General features: G+C 40.8%; 1 protein-coding gene across 1 annotated transcript; it reads right to left on the reverse strand.

Moving 5' to 3' along the window:
* Positions 1 to 3,647: 3,647 nt before the first annotated feature.
* On the reverse strand, positions 3,648 to 21,068 carry LOC134560664 (vasoactive intestinal polypeptide receptor-like). The gene is made up of 11 exons (XM_063416891.1): positions 20,347 to 21,068; positions 19,493 to 19,602; positions 17,192 to 17,289; positions 15,393 to 15,525; positions 14,648 to 14,801; positions 12,955 to 13,015; positions 12,021 to 12,090; positions 11,398 to 11,489; positions 10,053 to 10,182; positions 9,161 to 9,202; positions 3,648 to 6,710 (listed from the first exon to the last, which is right to left on the reverse strand). Exons 1-11 carry the CDS (start codon positions 20,633 to 20,635, stop codon positions 6,522 to 6,524), a joined length of 1,368 nt encoding a protein of 455 aa, XP_063272961.1. The 5' UTR covers positions 20,636 to 21,068; the 3' UTR covers positions 3,648 to 6,521.
* Positions 21,069 to 21,181: the final 113 nt, after the last annotated feature.

Genomic DNA, 21,181 nt, shown 5'->3' on the forward strand with positions numbered 1-21,181 from the left:
TGCTGTGCCCTGTGACACTGCAGGGCAGGGACTGTGACCTCAGCTGAGCTGCCAGGAAGGGCTGAAGGGCTGGGGAGAGCAGGAGATGTGGACACCACGTGGGATCCAGACAGGATCAGTGCCTGCTCCAGTTCTTAAGATGTATCTGTGGATATCTAGGAAAGGACAAACTCCCAGGGTGGGATTCAGTCCAAATTCAGGATTTATAACTTCAGTGAAGGCAGTGTTCCTTGGGCTCCCCTTTTCTGCAGCTGTAGAAACGTACACAGTGCAAAAACACGACCAAATATCTGTTCTTAAGCAGTTTTCTTCCTTAGGAGTTAAATATTAAGGGCTGTATTAGATATGTGTCCCTTTCAACCCCTGGCACTACAGGCATTATATATTCTAGCTCAGAGTTAAACCTCTGGAGGAGATCTTGTGTTCCTGAGCAGAAGGCTGAGGACACACCCACATCCCTTGGACTCCAGAAGTGAAGATTTCTCCCTTTAATCTGGTTTCTCCACTTTGCCTTTTTGGTCACAAGAGAGAAGTGAGCAATTTCAGAGGACAAGCATCAAACATATTTTTGATGGCTGCTCCAGGGAGAGATGATTCACACTTTGCACGTGGCTGTTTCTCCCCACCAGGACATCTCCCTGACCAGACTGGAGACAGATGCTGACCCTGGGGATGCCTAGATAGAAATGAATTTTCCCTGGCAACTCTGCCCAGTCACTCTTGTTCTGTCTCATGCATGCTGAGCAATGATGGCCTTTAAAAGTTTTGGGCTGGCTCCTATTGGGCATTTCCAAGGATATTTGGGGGAGGTGGATGGCTGGTAAAGAGTTAGGAGCTCTCTTGGAGAGTTTTCAGGATGCTTTGTTCTCCCTGTCAGAACGTGTCCACACAACCAGCACTTCTGTATCCGGGAGCAACCACAGTACATCGTGCACATGCTGTGGAAAACAAAAATTAAAAAAAAAAAAAAGGGATTTTACCCTCTGATTTTAGCAGTCAGGCACACGCAACCAGTTCAGAATTGCATTTAAGAGCAAGATAGGAAGATCTGGAGGATGCAGCAGCAGCTGAGGATGCTCTGATGTCAATGATGCTCCATGTATATCTGTACTAAAGAGCTAAGTTCAGCTAAATACACATTGTACTTTGTGTATGAAAACACACCAGCAGAGCTTGAACAATGTTTTGAACCTCATGGTCGTTCACCTTCTTATGATTCAAGTTGCAATTTCCCATTGGCTTTCTTTTGGGGAATTCATCCATGTGAAGAATTACTGTGTGATATGACACTGTGTGATATGACACTCTTCAGTGTCTGAAATTACTTAGGCTTCTGCATATGCCTTTCCCAATGGACTTTGTGCTTGCAGAGAAGTCTCAAGAGGCCTTTGTGTATCAGTATAATCTGTAAAAAAACAAATATTTGGTGTGTTCATTCTCTTTCCCTTCTACTTGTCAATTTAGTGGCAATGCAACCTGCTATAGCTCTGAGAAGAACTGAGTTATTGGATGGAAAACTGTATTTTGGCTTTTGACTGTGTCAAGGTACAAAGTTACTGGCCTGTTGGGTCTAATACTGACCTTTTTTTTGGTCAAAATTGGTTTAATTGGTAATGGATTATTCAGCTTTGTTATGAGGTGGAAACACAGATATCAACTGCTGCTTTCTAACCTTTTTTGTGTTTTGAGAAATTGTTTTTAACATGTATACTGCTGTAGATGACACAATAAATGTATTATCATTTTGTAAAAGTCTGTTCTGATATAAAATTGCACCAAAGAGAACTTTTTGCCTGTGAACTTACAGGGTAGTGTGTTCTTTTCCTGAAGCAGAATCTCTTTGTGCTAAAAGGGTTCACTGGGAAGGAAACCCTGAAATCTGCTGGGCAAAGTCAGTCCTGAGCCAGCCAGGGCTGAGATCTTTGCCATGCACAGTGCTCCTTCTCCATAAACCACTGCTCTTTATCTCCCTGCAGCAGTGTCACACAGGAATGTGGATTAATATCACCAAATCAAGTGTAACACAATCCCTAAAAGCCCCTGTTGGGCAGGGAAAAACCCAGCTCCACAGAGCAGCTGAGAGGGGTTTTTAAAGATTTTATTCCATTATCAATCTTGTAGAGTTTTACACAAGAGATGTAAAACTCAACGCCATTCTATCAGAAGCCAACCTATTTCTGTGATAAAATATCTTATAAATGCTTTTCAGCCTTTTGCCTCACAATGCTGCTAGTACTTCTGACATCAATCACCTACAGTTTTACCCCACTTGGGTTTGGTATAATGCATCTTTCTCAGTTCTAATTCTCCAAAATATCTGCTCTGTTTGCAAGGCCATCTTTTGAAACTTGTTTCCAGTTCCATTTCTCTCTCTCAACGTCTGTCCTGTCCCATGGCCTTTCCAAGTCAGCACACCTTATCTCTGAGTTTGCACACAGACTCTGTGAGCTTTCAGTCACATGGGCTTTGAGAATCCTCCACAAATCCATTTCTCCCACCACAGGTCCTCTGGGGACTAAATATTGTTCCTACAGGGTATAAACAGAAGGAATTCTGTTGTCCTCAAAGGTGTTTTCCAGTTGCCAAAGCTGGAAATAGATTGGTCTGTGATGGGCTTCAAGCCTTCCTTTCTTTTATAGTCAAAGCAAACCTGAAGAGTTTTACCATCAGGGTAATTTTTAAAGCATCAAGTACATTAAACTCCTGAAACAGAGGATTCCACAGAAGTTGAGCTATTTCGGGTATTTTCCCCACCTTCATCCTTTGTTTCATTTTCCAGAAGCCTTTTCCTGTCCCACACGAATCCATGAATCCCCCACACAGGCTGCATCCTGTAACTCAGTGTTCAGTCAAAGTACAGGTATCTGGTAAAAATACAAAGTAAATTTGGTAAAATGCAAAGCACAGTGTGCTTTGATGGGAAAACAGACACACCTTTAGTGAAACTGAGGCCAGAGTTGTGTCAGGGAGCAGCAGGGCTGGAGATCATCACCCCACAGCATCGCTGAGGCAGGAGCAGAGGGAGCCATGGCAGGGGGGGAATTGGGCAGGGCAGATCTATAGATTTTCATTCTTGCCATATTTCAAATCACTGAAAATGCCCTTCACATGGATTTCCACTGTGACCTGAGGCAGCCTCAGGCCTTTTATTTTGAGGGCTGAATAATGGGACATGGGATTTGTCTACCCTTCCCACCATGTGCAGAATGGCTGCACCAGTCAGTGCCTCCCTCACCGTGGAAATCAAATCAAAAAGCAAATGTAGAACAGGGCAATCTGGAAAAACTCAAATTTCTAAATGTTTTATGCAGCCTAAGTGATTTACTTTTCTAGGCAGAGAAAGAAAAGGCACCTCCAAAAGTATTTCAGCCTCTTTACAAGCCCTATGTAAATATCCACAATTTCAAAGACAAATCACCACACTAGAGCACGTTTACTCCAAATCCCAACCCTGATCTCAATGAGGAGAACATTTAGTAGCTGTGTCAACACACTAATTAGCAGCTACCTTAAATTCAGTTGTATTTTCTGCAATTGAACAAACCCTGCTCAGATACTCAATTCCTGCTCTGGGTGCATTAAAGATCTCAGTGCTCAAAACAGGTAAAGCTGCCTGCTGGGAGAATTTATTTCAGTTTGGAGCCACATCAAGCTTTCTGAAAAACAACATTATCATAGTTAAAAATCTACTCTCAATTAGCAATTTGTTACCTTGACAAACTGTCTTTGCTGCGACACCATAAAAATCAGCTGAAAAAGTAGGGTTTGATCTTTTCGGGGTGTTGTGTAGTTTGTAAAGGGATTTAAAAAGAATTTTTGGAGAGTTAAACTCTACAGAAGACATCAGGAGGATTAGAGGAGGAGAAAGCAGGGGATGTAATTTAATGATTTCTTGCAGCTGCCCTTTGGGAGTGGTTTAAAACTCATTCGGGAGAGGTTTGGGAGCCCTGCCTGCCTTTGTGGGCTGCACACCTCCAGCTCCAGGAGGTGGCAGTGGCTCCACACAGAACACACAGCACAGCTAAACATTGTTTGGGACACTTCTGCTGCCTTCCCATCAAAGCATCCCTGCCTGAAGCATTCCCGACTCATAAACACACCCACACGGACTCGGGTGTGTCACCAAAAAGGGATCAGGATCCTTACCACAGCCCCAATCAAATATTTATCCAAGGAATCTTAGCACTCCCCAGGATTATTAACCTTTTATTTTATAAAGCCTCAAATGAAATATCCAAACTGACACAAATTAAATGCACAAACTCAGATGAAATATCCAAACTGACATAAACTAAATGCACAAACTCACAACAGCTGTAATTGCCACTTGCATTTTATAGATGTACATCATACATTTTGTACACAAATTCTCATTACTGTGCTCAGCAACAAAACACAGGAACTGAGATTACTTTTACAAATAAAGCCGGTAGGAAAGTCAGAATAGACAAAATTATTCCTTACAACAAACATATGACATTGTGACAGATGGGTTAAATGCTTAATTAATAAATAACTTATTTTAATCATTTTTATAGAAGCCTGGACAATTAATCTCTGCTTTAATAGAACTAGAGATGAAGCACCTAAAACCAGCAGAGAGATTTCCAGGAGCCAAATATCTATTGGTCTAAATAATTAACCAAAAGCAGAGCAAACTGAGGGACTGGAATATTGTTTTTTTAACGCTGAATTGATACTGGAACTCAGAGTGGGAGTGAATGGCTGTGTTCTCCAAGCCTGATGTAGCTTTTCCTGGGAATACCCCTGTCTTGACTCATCTCATGCACCTCCTGTGCCTTTTCTTTGTTTTTGGAGGGGCTGAGGTGGAGTCCAGCTCAGTCCTGCACAGGAAGGTCACCCAGAGAACGGTGCAGGCACAGCTCTGGCTCACTCTGCTTCAGCAGCCCCCACAGCTGGGTGTGCATCCTGTCCCCTGAAACTTTGACACCCCCACGTTTTTCTATTCCTTGGTAGCTTTGTTGACTTTATTTGTATTCACACAGTTCTGACAGGTCACAAACTTTAAAGCAATGACCCTTTAGAAATGGTTGCTGACTTTCCTGACAGGGGACTTTTCTCCTGCTTTATCTTTGATAGCTATCATGATGATGGCTCCATGGAAAGCTTGTAGAGCTCTTCACTTCCTCTAGGTTTATTTTCTCCTGGTGACATTCTTCATTTCCCCTTCCTTTTTTTTTTTCCCTATTTCCTTTCTTTTTCCTTTCTCCTTTCCTCTTTCTTTTTCCCTTTACTTTTTCTCCTTTCCCTTTCCCTTTCCCCTTTCCCCTTTCCCTTTCCCTTTCCCTTTCCCTTTCCCTTTCCTTTCCCCTTTCCCCTTTCCAGGTCTTCTTGTGCAATCAGGACTTTTGTCCAAACACTTTCTTTCCTCATTTTATGGCATTGGCAGAATTGGGTGTTTCACCAATTGATCTTCAAGGTTCTGATTTTCTGTCCCACAAAAAAATCCCAACATCTGGGCACTAAGATTCGGTTTGGAAGTGATTCTGAGCCCCAGGGAGCCCAGCTGGCACCTGGTATTGGTTTTGCTCTGATTTATTCTTTCCCACATCATCTGCCTGATATTCCCCTATTCCATATTTTCCTTTGGACAAGAAAAGGGTTTGGGATCCTCTGGCCTAATTTAACCCCTGTTCAACAGGTTTAGAAGAAGAAAAAAGAAATCAAGGAGGTGTTTTGTGTCACTGAAGACAGTTTGAGTTTCTTTTTAAAGCAGGTTACTGCTCTATAGGTAACTGCTTCTGAGATTTCTGTGCTTAATTTCCATTAGATTGTCTCAAGACATCTCAAAACAAGCAGTAAAACATCAGAAATCGTTATGGCAAAGCTTGGCCAGCAAATAACCTTTTCAAATGATGGTTAGGAATTGTGGTCTTGGAAACTGGAAATTTTGGGAAATGCTAACAAATATATAACAAATGTGCTGGGAGGAGTTAATGTAGGGGTTTGTAGCCCTGATTTCATGCCTGGGATGTTTTGGTTTGTGGAATTTCTTTCCCAGGTGATTTGTTGTAAACAAGAAGAGATGTTTTGTTAACTGTATCTATGTTTTCCATTCCTTTTAGAGGAGGGACTTCTTGATGGCCCTCTGGCTTGACCAGTGTGGTTAAAGGGGTGTTAACTTTGCCCACAAATCATATTGGTCTCTGTAAATAGAATGTAAAGAAATGGTATTTTGAATAAACAGCTTGCTTGCTCTTCCTTACCTTCTGAGATTCACGGGGTCAGTGTGGCCTATTTTGTGTCCTATACAGACAGGGTTTTTTTGTTTGCTAACCTGTTAGTTCACTCTAGCTCAAAGCCTGGCTTTTCACAACAAAACAAGAGTGTTTAATGCTTCAGGAGAGGAGAGCCAGAGCTGTGATGCAGATCTGTACCGGGTGAGAACAGCAGCCCCTGCTCAGGACAAGGAATTTACAGGGGAAGACAGAAAGGACCCAGCTGGCCACCTCTGGGATGGGACATTGCAGTGTCACATCAACCCCTCCTGCTGGGAGCCCTCAGACAGTGGTGACACCCTCCTGGAGCACTGAGGTTCTCCTCTTGGGGCTGATTTTGTCCAGCAGGGAGAGCTGGGTGACGTAGTTGACCGGGCTGGTTTCCCTGGACAGAGCCCCGTGTCTGTGGGGGAAGGTCAGGTACTCCTGGTGCTGCCACTTGCACAGTTGTTTCTTCAGCTCAGTTTGAACCTGCAGGAAGTTATAAATGAAGAGAAAATTAGGAGTTAAAGAACACTGGAGGTAAAAAACTCTGCCTGAGTGCTTAGCCCATGTAAGTCAGGATTAAGCCTTAACACATTTTTAGAAGAATTTGAACTCTGTCCTTATTCCATTTGAAAGAAACTTTTAATATCAAAGATTCAGAGGATGGCATGCAGGAGTACATTTGGACATCAGGGCAGGTCATTGGCAATATTTATCATTTTGGTGGCCCCTATTCTGCCTTAATTTTCCATGTGAATCACACAGAGGCACAGATAACCCCTGAGTACAACTTCATGGATGGGCCTCTGGATCTTCCAAGAATCAAATAAATAAAAGAGAGATTTCCTCCACCAATCCAGTATTCCAGCTCTATCCCAGCAAACTCAAGGCCCTGCAGCACTCCTCAGTTTCAAATACTCATAACACATTGCCTGGCAGCAGCACAGTCTCTCACATTGTCACAGACACTCAAAACTGCAGAAACACACACACACAGAGAAAATAATAATTAGCTTTTAGGCTTGCAGGGAAGCACAGCAGATGCACTGCCAAGTGGTAATGAGTGGCCAAGCTGCTGCAGGAGCAGTTATCCCTAAGAAATGTGGCAAAAAGCCAACCCAGCTTCATCCTGGGGCAGAGATCAGGCTCTGCCTCTCCTGTTTTCAACACTTAGTGGATTTCTGTGTTGTGAGGTGCAATATGCAGGCTATTAAAAGGCTGTTGGAGCAATTAAAAGACTGCTGGCAAGGAGTCTGAGATACAGAAGGCAGGCTGGAAGAAGAGCTTTCTGTATTCACAGCTAAATCTTGAAGGGACTCTCCCAGAATGGCCATTATAAATTGTTCTCCTAAGTAACAAACATGTTTTAGGAATTACTCATCCTTGGGTAGGGTTGCTTGCACCTTGCACCTCCATTTAGCCATTCCTGTGAGGTGCTGGAGTGTGTCCAGTGAAGGGGACTATTTTTAAAGGGTCGTTTCTTTAAAGTTTATTTTGTGTCTTTCTGTCACGACGGTGTGAATACAAATAAAGTCAACAAGGGTACCTAGGGACAAAAAAAAAAAGTGAAGGGCAATGGAGCTGGTGAAGGGATTGGAGAGTAAATCCTGTGAGGAGCAGCTGAGGGAGCTGGGAAAGGGGCTCAGCCTGGAGAAAAGGAGGCTCAGGAGGGACCTGCTTGGTGTCCACAACTCCCTGAGAGGAGGTTTTAGGAGGGGGTTGGCTTCTTCTCCCAGGAAACAGGGACAGGAGGAGAGGAAACAGCCTCAGGTTGTTCCAGGTTGGACAGCAGCAGGATTTTCCCATGTAAAGGGAGCTCAGGGCTTGGCAGGGGCTGCCCAGGGAGGTTTGGAGTCCCCATCCCTGGAGGTGTCCAGGGAAGGGCTGGAGGTGGCACTGAGTGCTCTGGGCTGGGGACAAGGTGGGGATTTGGCACAGCTGGGACTCGATGGCCGTGGAGGGCTTTTCCAACATTGATAATTCCATTTTCTATGAGAATTATCCAAGTTGAAGCCACTGCAGAGACTGAGGCACCATTAGTGTGTCATTCTCAACTAACCTACTCACCTTTCTGAGGATCAGACGTAGTTTTACATTTTCTCATCTGTTTTGATTTGTTCTGCCCTTTTGGGGGAAAGTGCCACCAAAATGTAATGAGGTTTTTAAATGACAGGCTCACTACCACTGCAGGGAGTTTACTCAAATTCTACCAATGTTATAAAAGTAGGAAAGAAAGCGTTTGAACAAAAGCCCTGATTGCACGAGCAGACAGGGAAAGGGAAAGGGAAAGGGAAAGGGAAAGGGAAAGGGAAAGGGAAAGGGAAAGGGAAAGGGAAAGGGAAAGGGAAAGGGAAAGGGAAAGGGAAAGGGAAAGGGAAAGGGAAAGGGAAAGAGGCAAAAGGGGGAAAAGGGAAAGAGAAAGAGGGAAAGGGGAAAGGGGAAAGGGGAAAGGGAAAGGGAAAAGGAGAAAAAGTAAAGGGAAAGGGAAAGGGAAAAGGAGAAAAAGTAAAAGGAAAAAGAAAGAGGAAAGGAGAAAGGAAAAAGAAAGGAAATAGGGAAAAAAAAAAAAGGAAGGGGAAATGAAGAATGTCACCAGGAGAAAATAAACCTAGAGGAAGTGAAGAGCTCTACAAGCTTTCCATGGAGCCATCATCATGATAGCTATCAAAGATAAATCAGGAGAAAAGTCCCCTGTCAGGAAAGTCAGCAACCATTTTTAAAGGGTCATTGCTTCAAAGTTTGTGTTCTTCTGTCAGAACTGTGTGAATACAAGTAAAGTCAACAAAGCTACCAAGGAACAAAAAAGATGTGGGGATGTCATGGTTTCAGGAGCAGATCAAAGACAGATCTGTTCTGAAAATAGGAAAAGAAATTTAAAAACGAGAGGAGACTGTGAGTTTTAAAGGTTTTGGTAATCTCATCGATTTGCTACTCACCTCTGCATTTGAGAAGCAATATAGGAGAGCAACAACAAAACCCTAAGACAGGGAGGGTAGAGAGAGAAAAAACATGGATTTAAAATCTAGAATCAATGATAGATATCATGTTTTATTCACAGTTTGTGTAAGACAACAAAGAATGCATATTTCCCAGTTTTCTATTGGAGTTCAGGTAATGTGACAATATATATTGAGTTTTCATGACAGAATTAAATTCCTCAATGGACTGGTGACATTTTATTTTTATTATTGCCCTTGTACAGGGACAACAAGGATTAACTTGCTGTTTACTGCATCCTATAAACAAATTCTCCCTCAGATAAGGCAAGCATAGAAGACAAATCATTTGCAACACAGATCAATGTGGACAGGTTTTGGTGGGCTACAGGGGAAAGGGGAAGGGAGAAGATCTCAGCTGTTCTGTATGAAATGTACCACACACAGCCCTGACCCTCTCAAATCCATGCTGCTGTTCTGAGCAGTGGAACAGCAAAATAAACAAAGAGATTTTAACATGGTTCACTTCTCCTAAAGGGTAAGGGCAGGGCAGGTGGTTGTGCACTCTTATTTACCATCCCTCTTGTCGTTATTACATGTGAAATAATTTTCAATCAGTTCACCTTAATCCACAGACTGGTCTTCATGGTATTCTGCCATTGTTATTCCATGAAAGTAGCTATTGTATTTACTTTTGGTGATTATTCATACGAAGTCTGACTCAGAGATATGAAATAATAAGGGAACAAGCAACAGAAGAGCTCGTGAAGGAGTGAGAAGGGATGTGTGTGTTGAATTTGGATGCATTCATAAATCCTGCTCCAATAACCAGCCTGAAGTGTGGTGGTACAGACCAAACACCTCAACCTGTTGAACATTTTGTCCATCTTACCTGAAATGAGCCCAGGCCCAGCTCGATGTAGAGCCGAGCCTCCAGGCCAGTGCTCTCTGGGAAAAATGCAAACACAATGTAGTGCACCCCAAAGAGGGGGATCAACAGTAAGGTGGATTTTGCAAGGCGCCTGGAAAAACAATAATTAAAGAACTGTTAGAAACAGGGAATGAGTGACAGCAATTAGATGTTGAAACATTTTTAAATTCAGTTCCAAATGGAGGCAACTGCATCCAGAGAAATTATGGGCAGGTCCTGTGGCTGCACTGATGGGATCTCCAGTGATTGTGAAGAGGTTTGTAACAGCCAGGACTAGGTTTGGTTACAGATTGAAACCTGCTGAAGTCCAGGGCATCCCTCTGGCTGCCCTGGATGGTCTGAGACCCTGGCAGGGGGGTCTGGGACCCTGGCAGGGGGGTCTGGGACCCTGGAAGGGGGGTTGGAGACCCTGGTACAGAGCCCAAAGTGACATTGTCCTTGCCCTCATTCCATGGGAGAAACTGCCAACCTGGTACGAAGAATTACAAGCCACAAGAGTTTGATATAAATAGTAGTTAGTTTATCACAGGGTGCAAATGTAGAATTTGGGTTTTTTAGAATGGAGTCAGAGAAGGCAAGATGGACAAACCAGGGTGTGACCCTGTCCTTCTTCCTTCTTGTCCTCCATCTTCTGCTGTGGTGGGTCACAGGGGATTGGTTTAGACATGTCTAACATAGGTAATAGATATTGGTAATTAATTGTAAATAAAAAATACGCTGTGGATGATGGCTGGGTCAGAGAAAAGGTACAAAAGGTCTGAGCCCTCCCAACCTGGGGGGAGTCCCCTCGTGCTCTTGCTGCAGCAAAGACCTTGGCAGGGTGCTGGAAGAACTGAGGGATAAGAAATAATAAACAACTTTGAGAAACCAGAACTTTGTGTTCTGCTTCTGGCAAGGGCATTCAAGGAAAAAAGACTCTAACCAATATATCTCAAGAAAACCAACCTGAGAGTAACCTGTTACTGCAAAGAATTTAAAGGAAATTATCTTCATCTTTCCCTGTGTGGCCATTTGTGTGGAAAGGACTGGGAGTGAGCTGGATTCATCACCTGACATTTAGTGTTTACTCTTTCAAGCTTTTGAAGTTTCATACTTTGTATTTCCCTTTGCTCTTTGTCCCCAGCACATCCATCCCACGCTTCTCCCCCTGAAGAAAAGCAAGACCTGATATTTGGGATGAAAAAGAAAGTTCACGTTGTCATTTATTCTCTTTCAATTAGGAGTAGAACATTCTGTTCTCCTACCCATAAAAATTTTCTTACAGCAGTTGGAACAGGTCACTCCTAAGAGACCCAGAAATACTTACACAAAGTGGCTTGAATGGCTCCCTCCTCCCTCTTGGGATTTCAATTTATGGACCAGAATCCTGATCACATTAATGAATATAATAAAGTTAATCTGCAAAGACAAGACAAAATCTAAAAATTTACTACAAACCAGGACATGCCTTCAGCTGACACAAATAACTGAAAATCCCCACTTCTAGGAATTGCACTGCTATAAAGCAGTGCTCATCTCTTCTCAGCTCAGATCAATAGCTTTAGAAACAATAATTATCTTTCCCACCATTGTATATCTGTAAATAAAATATGATTAAAGTATTGTTGAATTATTTTAGACCTACACATCTTAATATAATTTTATGTCTGATATTAATGCCTTGTACTTCTGGTCAGAACTTTAAATTTAGATTTTAAATTTAGATTTTAAATGGTCTAAAAAGTCCCCCCTGTTCTTGTCATTGTTTATGACAGGGATTATTCCAGATACAGACCTGAGAAACCAATTGCTCCCTCCCTAAATTCAGGTGGTATAAACTCATGGATAAGGGAGTTTTTTTTCAAGTTGCAATCATAAGAACTCATTTTAAAAGCACACTAGATAAAGTTATCTATATGCAGAAACTCGAGGGAAAATGAAAAACCTTACTAATACAGTCAGCAGGATGGGGCCTTTGATGATCCACAACACCACTCCATTTTCATCATCATCCCAACATCTGAAACAACAAACAAAACCAGGTGGGCACTAAGTTCTAAATCACTGTCTAAATGTCCCGTGCAGTCTAATCTAAAGAAAACTTAATCAGCAAGAATCACAGATTGAAGAACCAAAACGAAGTGAAAAAAACCCCACATTTGTATTTTCAGGCTTCTCTCCTTCTCTAATCACTCTCAACTCAGCTTCTTATTCAACTCTCCTGACTTCTGAGCAGGCAGGTATAAAATATTTTCTTTTCCAGCTGATGTCAAATGATCTGAAAGCCTCCAGGACAGCTTACAGTAAACAATCTTTCTGTCTGGAGCTCATGTTAAAAGAGGCAGATAAAAAATAAAATAAAATAAAATAAAATAAAATAAAATAAAATAAAATAAAATAAAATAAAATAAAATAAAATAAAATAAAATAAAATAAAATAAAATAAAATAAAATAAAATAAAATAAAATAAAATAAAATAAAATAATTGAATGGAAACAAAAGAAAAAACTTCTTAAGAAGTTTTGGGAAGTTCTTGTTTGAAGAGATTAGGGTTAGTTATTTAGGATTGACTTTGTACAGAAGCAGCAACTTTCTTGAAATGCAATTATTTCAAGGACTGGGCATTAGGGAACTTAAATGAAATTTCAAGAGTTAATACAATATCTCCAGGTTTTGTTACTCCATGTACAGACATAAAAATCACAAGATTTAAAGTATTTTCTCACTTCTGTACAAGCTGTAAAAATTAGAGGTAAGGCTTTGAATCATGGGAGCTTTTTCTCCCCTTACCTTTTTCCGTGCACATCTTTTCTTCCCCTCCAGAAAAACAGAACACCATAAAAAATAGGATGTGCCTGTGTTCCTTATCCAGCTCTGACTTACCCAGTGTTCTGTTGGTGGATTCGTGTGAGGACCCAAGCAAACATCACAGCAGTGGGAGCTCCTGAGCAAACCAACAGGAACACAACAATTGCTTTGAATATCGTGTCCCATGGAATCTTTATTCCAGTAGGTTCACAGAGCACAAGGCTGGATCAAAGGCCAAGTTGTGGGTCAGACAATTTTCAACACCTTTATGAAAGAATTCAATTTGCAGCCCAGGGAAAGGGAAAAAGAAAAGGAGTGAAAGGGCAGGAGAATGAAATCGTGGCAAAGGAGAATAGGGGATGGTGTGAAAATACATTTTCAGAAATAAATGCTAAGAATTACTTGAAGGTTTGGATAGGAATTACAAACACTTGTAAAGCTGGAGTAATCATCTATTTAGCTGGGGCTCTTTTATCTTGTGGATTGTGTCCAACAAACACCCTTTGTACAGCAGCTAGAAGAGTTTGTATTTTTGTCCTAAAGGCTCTTCTAATCACCCCAGACCAATCATAAGATAAGAATTCTATGAAAATTTCACTGAATCCAGGATCCAGTGGTTTCTAGCCTCACTTTATCACTGCATATCCTTCTATCCTTCTACACTTTTGACTGGGTTTTTTAAAGGCCTATAAAGCAGAAATTGCTTTTTCTCTCCTCCTGTGGAATTGAATTTTCAAAGACCAGATGACTTTCAAAGCTGCCACAACAGTGGCTCTAATGTGAAGGAGGTGACATTTTCACTGATTATTCTATAAAAATATAGACAATTTCTTTTTAAGTATAATTTGAGATCTGTAGGAAGGGCCCACAACTTGTCCTTCCAAATTTTAGCCTTTTGCTCAAGTCCTTTAAACTGAGACCTTGTTAAATTCAAGTTGGCTTTTTAATTAATAAAAAGAAATATTTCCCTCACCATCACCTAAGATGTGAGTTACCCCTGAGGTATTTCTCACCTTCCCTTGATTGCAGAAGGAGATGAGGATTACCACATTATTAATTGAGTTGTTTGCTTTCTTATCTCAGGTTGGCCATGATTAATCGAGGGCTGAGAGTCTACTTTCAGACAATCCTATTTGGAATAGCTCCAACAAAAATTTAATTACATTAAATAAACTCTAAAAATCTGAAGGTGAAGGATAAATTAATATTTATTCGGGATAATTTGGATTTCACTTCTAAGTCAAAAAAATTGTAACTACTCAGTTTGGTTGGGTGCCTGTATTTTAGAGCAGCCAAGGTGAGACATGGGAATATCTGAGAGTCACAATAAACAATTCTGAGCAGTGAATGAAATTTATTTCATATTCCTATTCTTAATATCAGAGATAACTCCAATTCCTGTATAACCTCAAAAGATTCCTTAAAGTCAGAAGATCTCTGAAAATAAAAGAAAAACAGAATTGTTTGATTCCTAGGCCTGGACTCACATGATTAAAAACAAAAAGCAACTTAGCCACCCAAACTTCTTTGGTCAGTGGAGGAATTCAACATATTTCTAGGATGTTATCCAGCATATCACTCATCCCCTTGAGGCCTGGATTATTCACCACCACGGTGAAAATACATAAGATATAAATGGCAATACAATGATGTGGCTTGGAAAAATGTCACCTTCAACAGGCTCCTTTTACCCCAAAACACAGATTTTTATCCACTTCTGCAAGCAACCAGAAATCCTGAATGGCCCCAAGAGGAAGGGAGCACTAACCCCAGCCAGTAAAGATGAACCACCACACAAACTTCTTGTTGGAAACAAAGGTCAGCAGCAGCAGGGTTTGCAGGTAGATCCCTTCGATGAGGAGCCAGAAGAAATTGGCTAAAATACTGAATTGGAAGAAAGCCACAGCAGCCTTACAAGCAACCTGGAAGGGCAGAGGGAGAAAAACCTTTTAGGTCGACTCTCATCATGGCTGGTTTCTAGAGAAATGCAGGCAAAATTCAGTGTTGCCACACAAGAACGAAGAAATAACAAAATTTCTGTTGGTATGGGGGTTTAAATGTTTTAAATTGACTTTATTTTAGATATCTGGAAGGGAAATGGTGGTGGTTTGGTTTTTGGGTTTTTTTGTGGTGTTTTTTGGTTTTTTGTTTGTTTGTTTGTTTTTGTTTGTTTGTTTGTGTTTGTTTGTTTGTTTGGGGTTTTTTCGGGGTGTTTGTTTGTTTGGGGGGGGTTGGGTGGGGTTTTTTTTTGTTTGTTTTGTTTTTGGGGGTTTTTTAAATCAAAGATTAAATCCTTTACTGGTAGAAATTGTTAGAGCTTCATTAGAATCAACAGATCTAAACATTAAAGTTGAGTGGAGCCTTAGCACTTGGTCTTTGGGTTTACATAATATTGTTGATTTCAAGATTTCAGTTTTAGCAATAGGAGAAATAGGATGAAAAGATCTCCCTGTTGCCTTCAGGTAAAGAATTAAATGTTCAGTCAGGGGTGAGAGAGAGGAGGAGTTCAGTACCGTGGACATGAGGCAGTGGTCCATGGTTTCATCTGCAAACAGAACAGCATCTTTGGTGAAAACAGCAACTGCCCTCAAGATAAAGGAGACAAACAGGTGCATGTGGATGTAATTCCGTGTGCAGTGGAATTTTCTGGCATGGGAAGAGAAAATAAAAATGTTTCATTTTTATTTTATTGTATTATTATATTGTTATATTAATGTATAATTATATAATTATATGATTAGATTATTTATTATTTATTATTATTTATTATTTATTTATTATTATTTATTATTTATTATTTATTATTATTTATTATTTATTTTAATTACTTTAAATATTCTTTATTATTTAATTTATATTTTATTTTCTTTTATTTTCTTTTTCTTTTTTTCTTTTATTTTTTCTCTTTTTCTTATTTCTTTTTTTTTTTTTTTGCAGAACCTTGCAAAGCAATAAATGATCTGCCACTATTTGAGAAGCAGCGAGACAGGAGGGAGCAGAGAAGCTGTTACCTTTCTCAGCTAATAAAAATTCTAGGATAATTGTCCTTGGATCACCACACATTTAAAGGAGATGCCAGAAGCAGAGAGTAACTGTGGGACTCTTGGGTTGGATTATAATACCTCTAAATAATTTTTAATAACTTTTTTTTTGTTGAACAAGCTTGCATCAGGTTTTTCGGCCCCTTTGGGGTCAGAGAAAGGATTGAATTGGTGTCAGTCACATGTTATGGGATGGCTGCCAGAGCTGTTGCCCTAAACTGCACAAATCTGCATTAAACTGTATTAATCTGCATTAAACTGTATAAATCTGATGAGGAGCAGCTGAGGGAGCTGGAAAGGGGCTCAGCCTGGAGAAAAGGAGGCTCAGGGGGACCTTGTGGCTTTGCACAGCTCCTGACAGGAGGGGACAGCCGGGTGGAGCTGGGCTCTTCCCCTGAGTTACAAGAACAGAACAAGAGGGAAAGGCCCCAAGTTGTGCCAGAAGAGCTTTACACTGGATATTAGGGAAAATTTCTTCCTGGAAAGGGTTGAGTACTGTACTGTTGAGTACTGGACAGGGAGGTGGCTGAGTCCCCATCTCTGTGGGTATTTAACACACACACAGCTGTGGTGCCTGGGCTCGTGGGCTAGGGGTTTACTTGGATTAACTGTTGGACTTGATCTTAAATGTCTTTTCCAGCCCAATATTTCTATGATTCCCTTTCCCTAGACTGCCCTGTGCATATTTAACCTCGAGCTGGAGGAATCTCCCTCGAGGTTTGGACATGTCAGGCTCCTGCTCTGGTCCCTCTGTAAGGGCCATGCCAGCCCACTGCAGTCAGGGAGCTGCTCTGTGCTCTGCCTCAGCCACACCCCAGATCCACTTCCTAATGACCAACATCAGCAAATGAGGCATTTAAATTTAATTAAATCTCCTTTTATAGCTCTCAGTTATGGAAGCAATGGCCTTTCACAGAGGGAATGGACAATTTAGGAAATTCTGGTTCGGGAGCATTGGATACTGTTTCTGCAGAGTCTGTCCTGCCATGCACTGTAGGAATGATCAAAAAATGATAAAAATGATCTAAAGTTATGACATTTCCACTGTATGGTGTCAGTTAGGAGATGAATAGAGGCTGCCCAGCTTGATTGTTTTAACATCTGCAGGGAAACACTGCAGCACGAGCAGAGAAGGACCCATCACCATCAAAGGTGTTATGCCTTAGAATGATTTAAAAAAACCATAAAAATACCACAAAACAAAACAAAACACAGAGGATCTGAGAGAAATTGTCCTAAGGCACCCTGAGAAAAAGCCCATTGATATTTACCTGAAGGCAGCAAAGACAATTAGAGCTGTAATGAGCGAAGTCACAGATGCTGCATAGCCAGCGGTGTAGACACGCCAAAATGCAGAATAATAGGATTTCTGTAGGGAAAAGAGACACAGCCCAGTGTAAATGGTTGTGCTGGATTCACCCTGGGGTGCTCATTCCACTGGAACACATTTCCCTCACTGGTCAGCCCCACAATCCCTGTGCTGTTTTTCATGCTCAAAATCTGCTTCAGGATTTTCCCTCCACCACAAACAAAAGTTTTCCTCTGTGTCCTGCTTAACCCTACACAGGAGAGAAGTTTCACACCCCTCTGAGCATGTTCAACAGGAAAATACTGACTTTGATGTGTAACCACCTTGTCTCATGTCAGTACATAAAAACTCTGGAGCACTGAAACCTTCCAGTGGGAGATTTGTGAGTCTGTTACTTTAGACCTGGGCCAGATTCGATAAATATTGATTTTCATGAACAGTTATAGCTGAAAGTGAAATAGAACTCTCAATTTGCTGGTGAGGAAGCTGAAACATTGATAAAGAGTTACATCATGTTGTGGAGGTAAGATAAAGCCAAGAAAATCACCAAGAAATTCTCTGGATAAACAGTTTATTCTTTGCTGTATATTGTAGCACTGTAAAATCTTTACAATTCACTTGTTTTTAATTAAGATCTATATCCTAAGAAATCCTAATCCAATGTCCTAAGAAAAAAAAAGCTTGTTTACTTGGCTTTAACTATGTAAATTTTATTCTGATTCACTACAACATCACCTAATTATTTAAAATCCCCAGAAACTAAATTCTCTGAACCCAGGCAAATTTCCTCCTTATAAACCCAATGGACAATTTGTTCTCTAATTGATCCCAAATCTGTTTATCCAAAAGGCTGCAATTCTAGGCTGAGGCAACAATTTAGCAATTTTAAATAGATTCATAAAGAGATCTTGTAACCCTGACATGACAGGAATCATCCTGGTGCTTCTGAAGTAGCCCTAATCTTTTATGCAGTATTTTTAAAAAAGAGATGGAAATTAGAAAAGAGGCTATTTAATTGAATAATGAAGTGTTTCAATTGATTTTATCTGTTTTTGTAGGATGGATTAAGAAACAGCATTAAATACAAAAGACATTGTAAGTGCTCACTGTACATACAAAATACAAAGTGGTTCTCTTAGGACACAATTGGGATTTTTACTCGCTTCCCTTTGTGTGCAGTGCAGCAGAGATTGCTGATCTTATCTTCCTTTTGTAGTCAAACATCGTGGATTTGACTGGAATAACAAACTAAACAAAGCCAGAGCCCAGATAGCAGCTCTGTGCAGAAATCTGCTGTACTGTTGAAATATAAATATAGCTCCTTGCTTGATTTTAGCCTAGACCAGCCAGAAATTATGCCTGGTTTAGCATAATCCAGGGACTGCTTGGAAAAAGTGAGTTTAGTACTGTGGGACAATCCCATGAGGGTTGGAGGACTGTGCTCCAGAATACACATTCTTTTATTAATCTTACATCCCTTCTGAACTGTTCAGATAATTTCTAGCACCTTTCTAGAAGGCTTTAAAGCAGTTATTTAAGTTTTCTAAGCATTTATTTAAGCTTTTAAAGCACTTCCTCAAGGTGCACAGTACAAATATTCTTATTCAGAAGGTCACTGAGATCTAGATATGAACTCCAGTACGCTGAGGAGGAATGTGGAAATAGAAATCATATCAAAATGTGGATGTGAAAAAAATTCTGAAGCTTAATTGAGCATGAATGATGATTTTCAGGTAGGAAAAATATTCACTTCCTGCTCCACTGAATACCTAAGATAAAGTGAGGAAATACTCAGTGGCATCCAAGCGTTCCCTCCTACGGGATGTGTGTTGACCACCAGGCTACAAAGTTAAGAAATATTTTTGTGTCTCAAATAAAATCTGGACAGCAACACAAATAAGAGGGATCCAAGGGAATTTTCCCTGAAATAAAGCCCTGAAGACTGGTGGGTAGGGATTCCCTGGGAGATGTGTGCATGATGAGGATTTACTCTGACACAGAACCAAAGCCTTTGTTAGTTTGGACAGGTGAACTAAGTGTGAGTTTGACACCAAGAGGAGACATTTGGGTGAAGAGGAAGATGCTGGCTGCTGCTCACTTGCTTTATGTTAAGCCTAATTTATTAAATAAGTTCTAAATATACCTAAAAATTTTGAGTTCAGCACTGAAAATGGGTCCTGACAGGACTCAGGTGTTTGGAGCACCCAGCTGCTCAGGAGAGGATGCTCTGGAGATGTTCAGAAGCAGGAGATCAAAGCCCCACCTGATCCTCAGGTCCTTTGCTGGAACCTTCATCAAACCCACAGGCAATGGTGTAAGGTGGGAATGGCTCTGACCAATATTCCTCCTGTGTGCAGTTCCTCTGAAGGAAACCTTCAACAGGAAAACACAGCAGAAAATTAATCAGGGGGTGCTGGTGCTGCTGTTCTTTAAGTTTTGATGAGTTGCAACAATTTCTTAATGCCCCTTTGAATCCTAACTGAGGCACTGGCAGGTTTAGTCATATTCAGGGAGATAAGCTGTAAGAATGACAATAATCTGTATATCTATACTTTAAAAACATTGAGGGACATGTTCCCAGTCATTTCAAGATGCAGTGGGACTTGTGCATTTCATATGGGAAATCAACTCTGCAAATTGATTCCTTCCACAGAGGAAATCAAACCATACATTTACACCAAATTTGGGATTTTGGGCAAAGCTCTGAGCTGTCTTTTCCAGACTGGAAGCTCCATACAAGCTTTGATCTTGGTCCTGCTCTGACTGCAGGATTGGACTGGATGACCTCAGGAGGTTCTTTCTAATATTAATTAATGTACAATTTTATAAATCAGCACTTCTATGACATATTCCTCTATAAATTTAGCATCATGGTGCACTTGTCCATCATATTTACATCACCAAAGGGATGAAAGAATTCAGCAGAGCACAACACAACACATAAGAGTGTCAATATTGACCCCAAGCTGAGATTTGGAGATAATTACTGGATGCTGACTGACATAGGAGCATTGTAAATGAGGAAAATATGAAGGAATCCTCAACTGCTAGAATTCCTTTACAATAAAAAAAAAATAAAGAAAATAGGGATAAGAAGAATAGGAAAAAAAATCTTGCCGTGGGTACTGGTGAATTCTTCGAAAAATCGTGGGCAGGGAATTTTAACCACTTCCCCAAAAGTGGCTCTGGGCCAGCAGGTTAAACCATCCCAATCTCTGGCACATCCTGTAAAAAAAAGAAAAAAAAATGCCTCTAAATAAAGAAAACCACAGAGAACATCACACATTTGATCTTCCATAATGAGATTGTGGCTTTCCCACTTGTTCACATGCAAGAAGAGCCACAGCAGGACGTGCAGCTCTGCAGATGAAGGAGTGGAGTGTTTTCCTTTTCTCCTTGAATGCATCCTTGCCCACACTTGGTATTCCAGCTGGACTTCCCCCTCCTTATCTCATGAGAGAATGTGCCTGAAATTCAAGCAGGCACAATCCAAAAGTCAGATCAATTGGAGCTCTTTCCTGTTGTCAAAACAAAAGCCACCGAAATCAAAGTATTGAATAATGATTAGCACTTGAGATTTCTCATTACTCCTTTCGAGTTTCCTCATTGCAGAGTCTGAAATACATCAGACTTAAAATTCAGCCTGAACCTCTTTATTTCATGTTTAAAAATCTACCAATTTCCCCTGGCTTAAAGGAAATTCAGGCTGAAGTCCCAGTCCTAGGCAATCAATGCCATTTTTGCAATGGATTTCCAAAGGGATTAAATTCATCCCAAACTAGGAGAACGTCTCAGCACTATGAAAAAGGACTGTCACCTGGGAGTAGGTCTGACTGGCTGGAATTCATGAGGTTCCCTGAAGCAGACACTGCTGGCTGATGACACAGGGTGTGCTGCTGGCTCTGAGAGCCCTAAAAAATGAGGGTTTTCAGGAGTTTCAGTGAATCACAGC

Source organism: Prinia subflava, chromosome 1 (assembly GCF_021018805.1).
Source record: "Prinia subflava isolate CZ2003 ecotype Zambia chromosome 1, Cam_Psub_1.2, whole genome shotgun sequence".
In the NCBI taxonomy this organism is placed as follows: domain Eukaryota; kingdom Metazoa; phylum Chordata; class Aves; order Passeriformes; family Cisticolidae; genus Prinia; species Prinia subflava.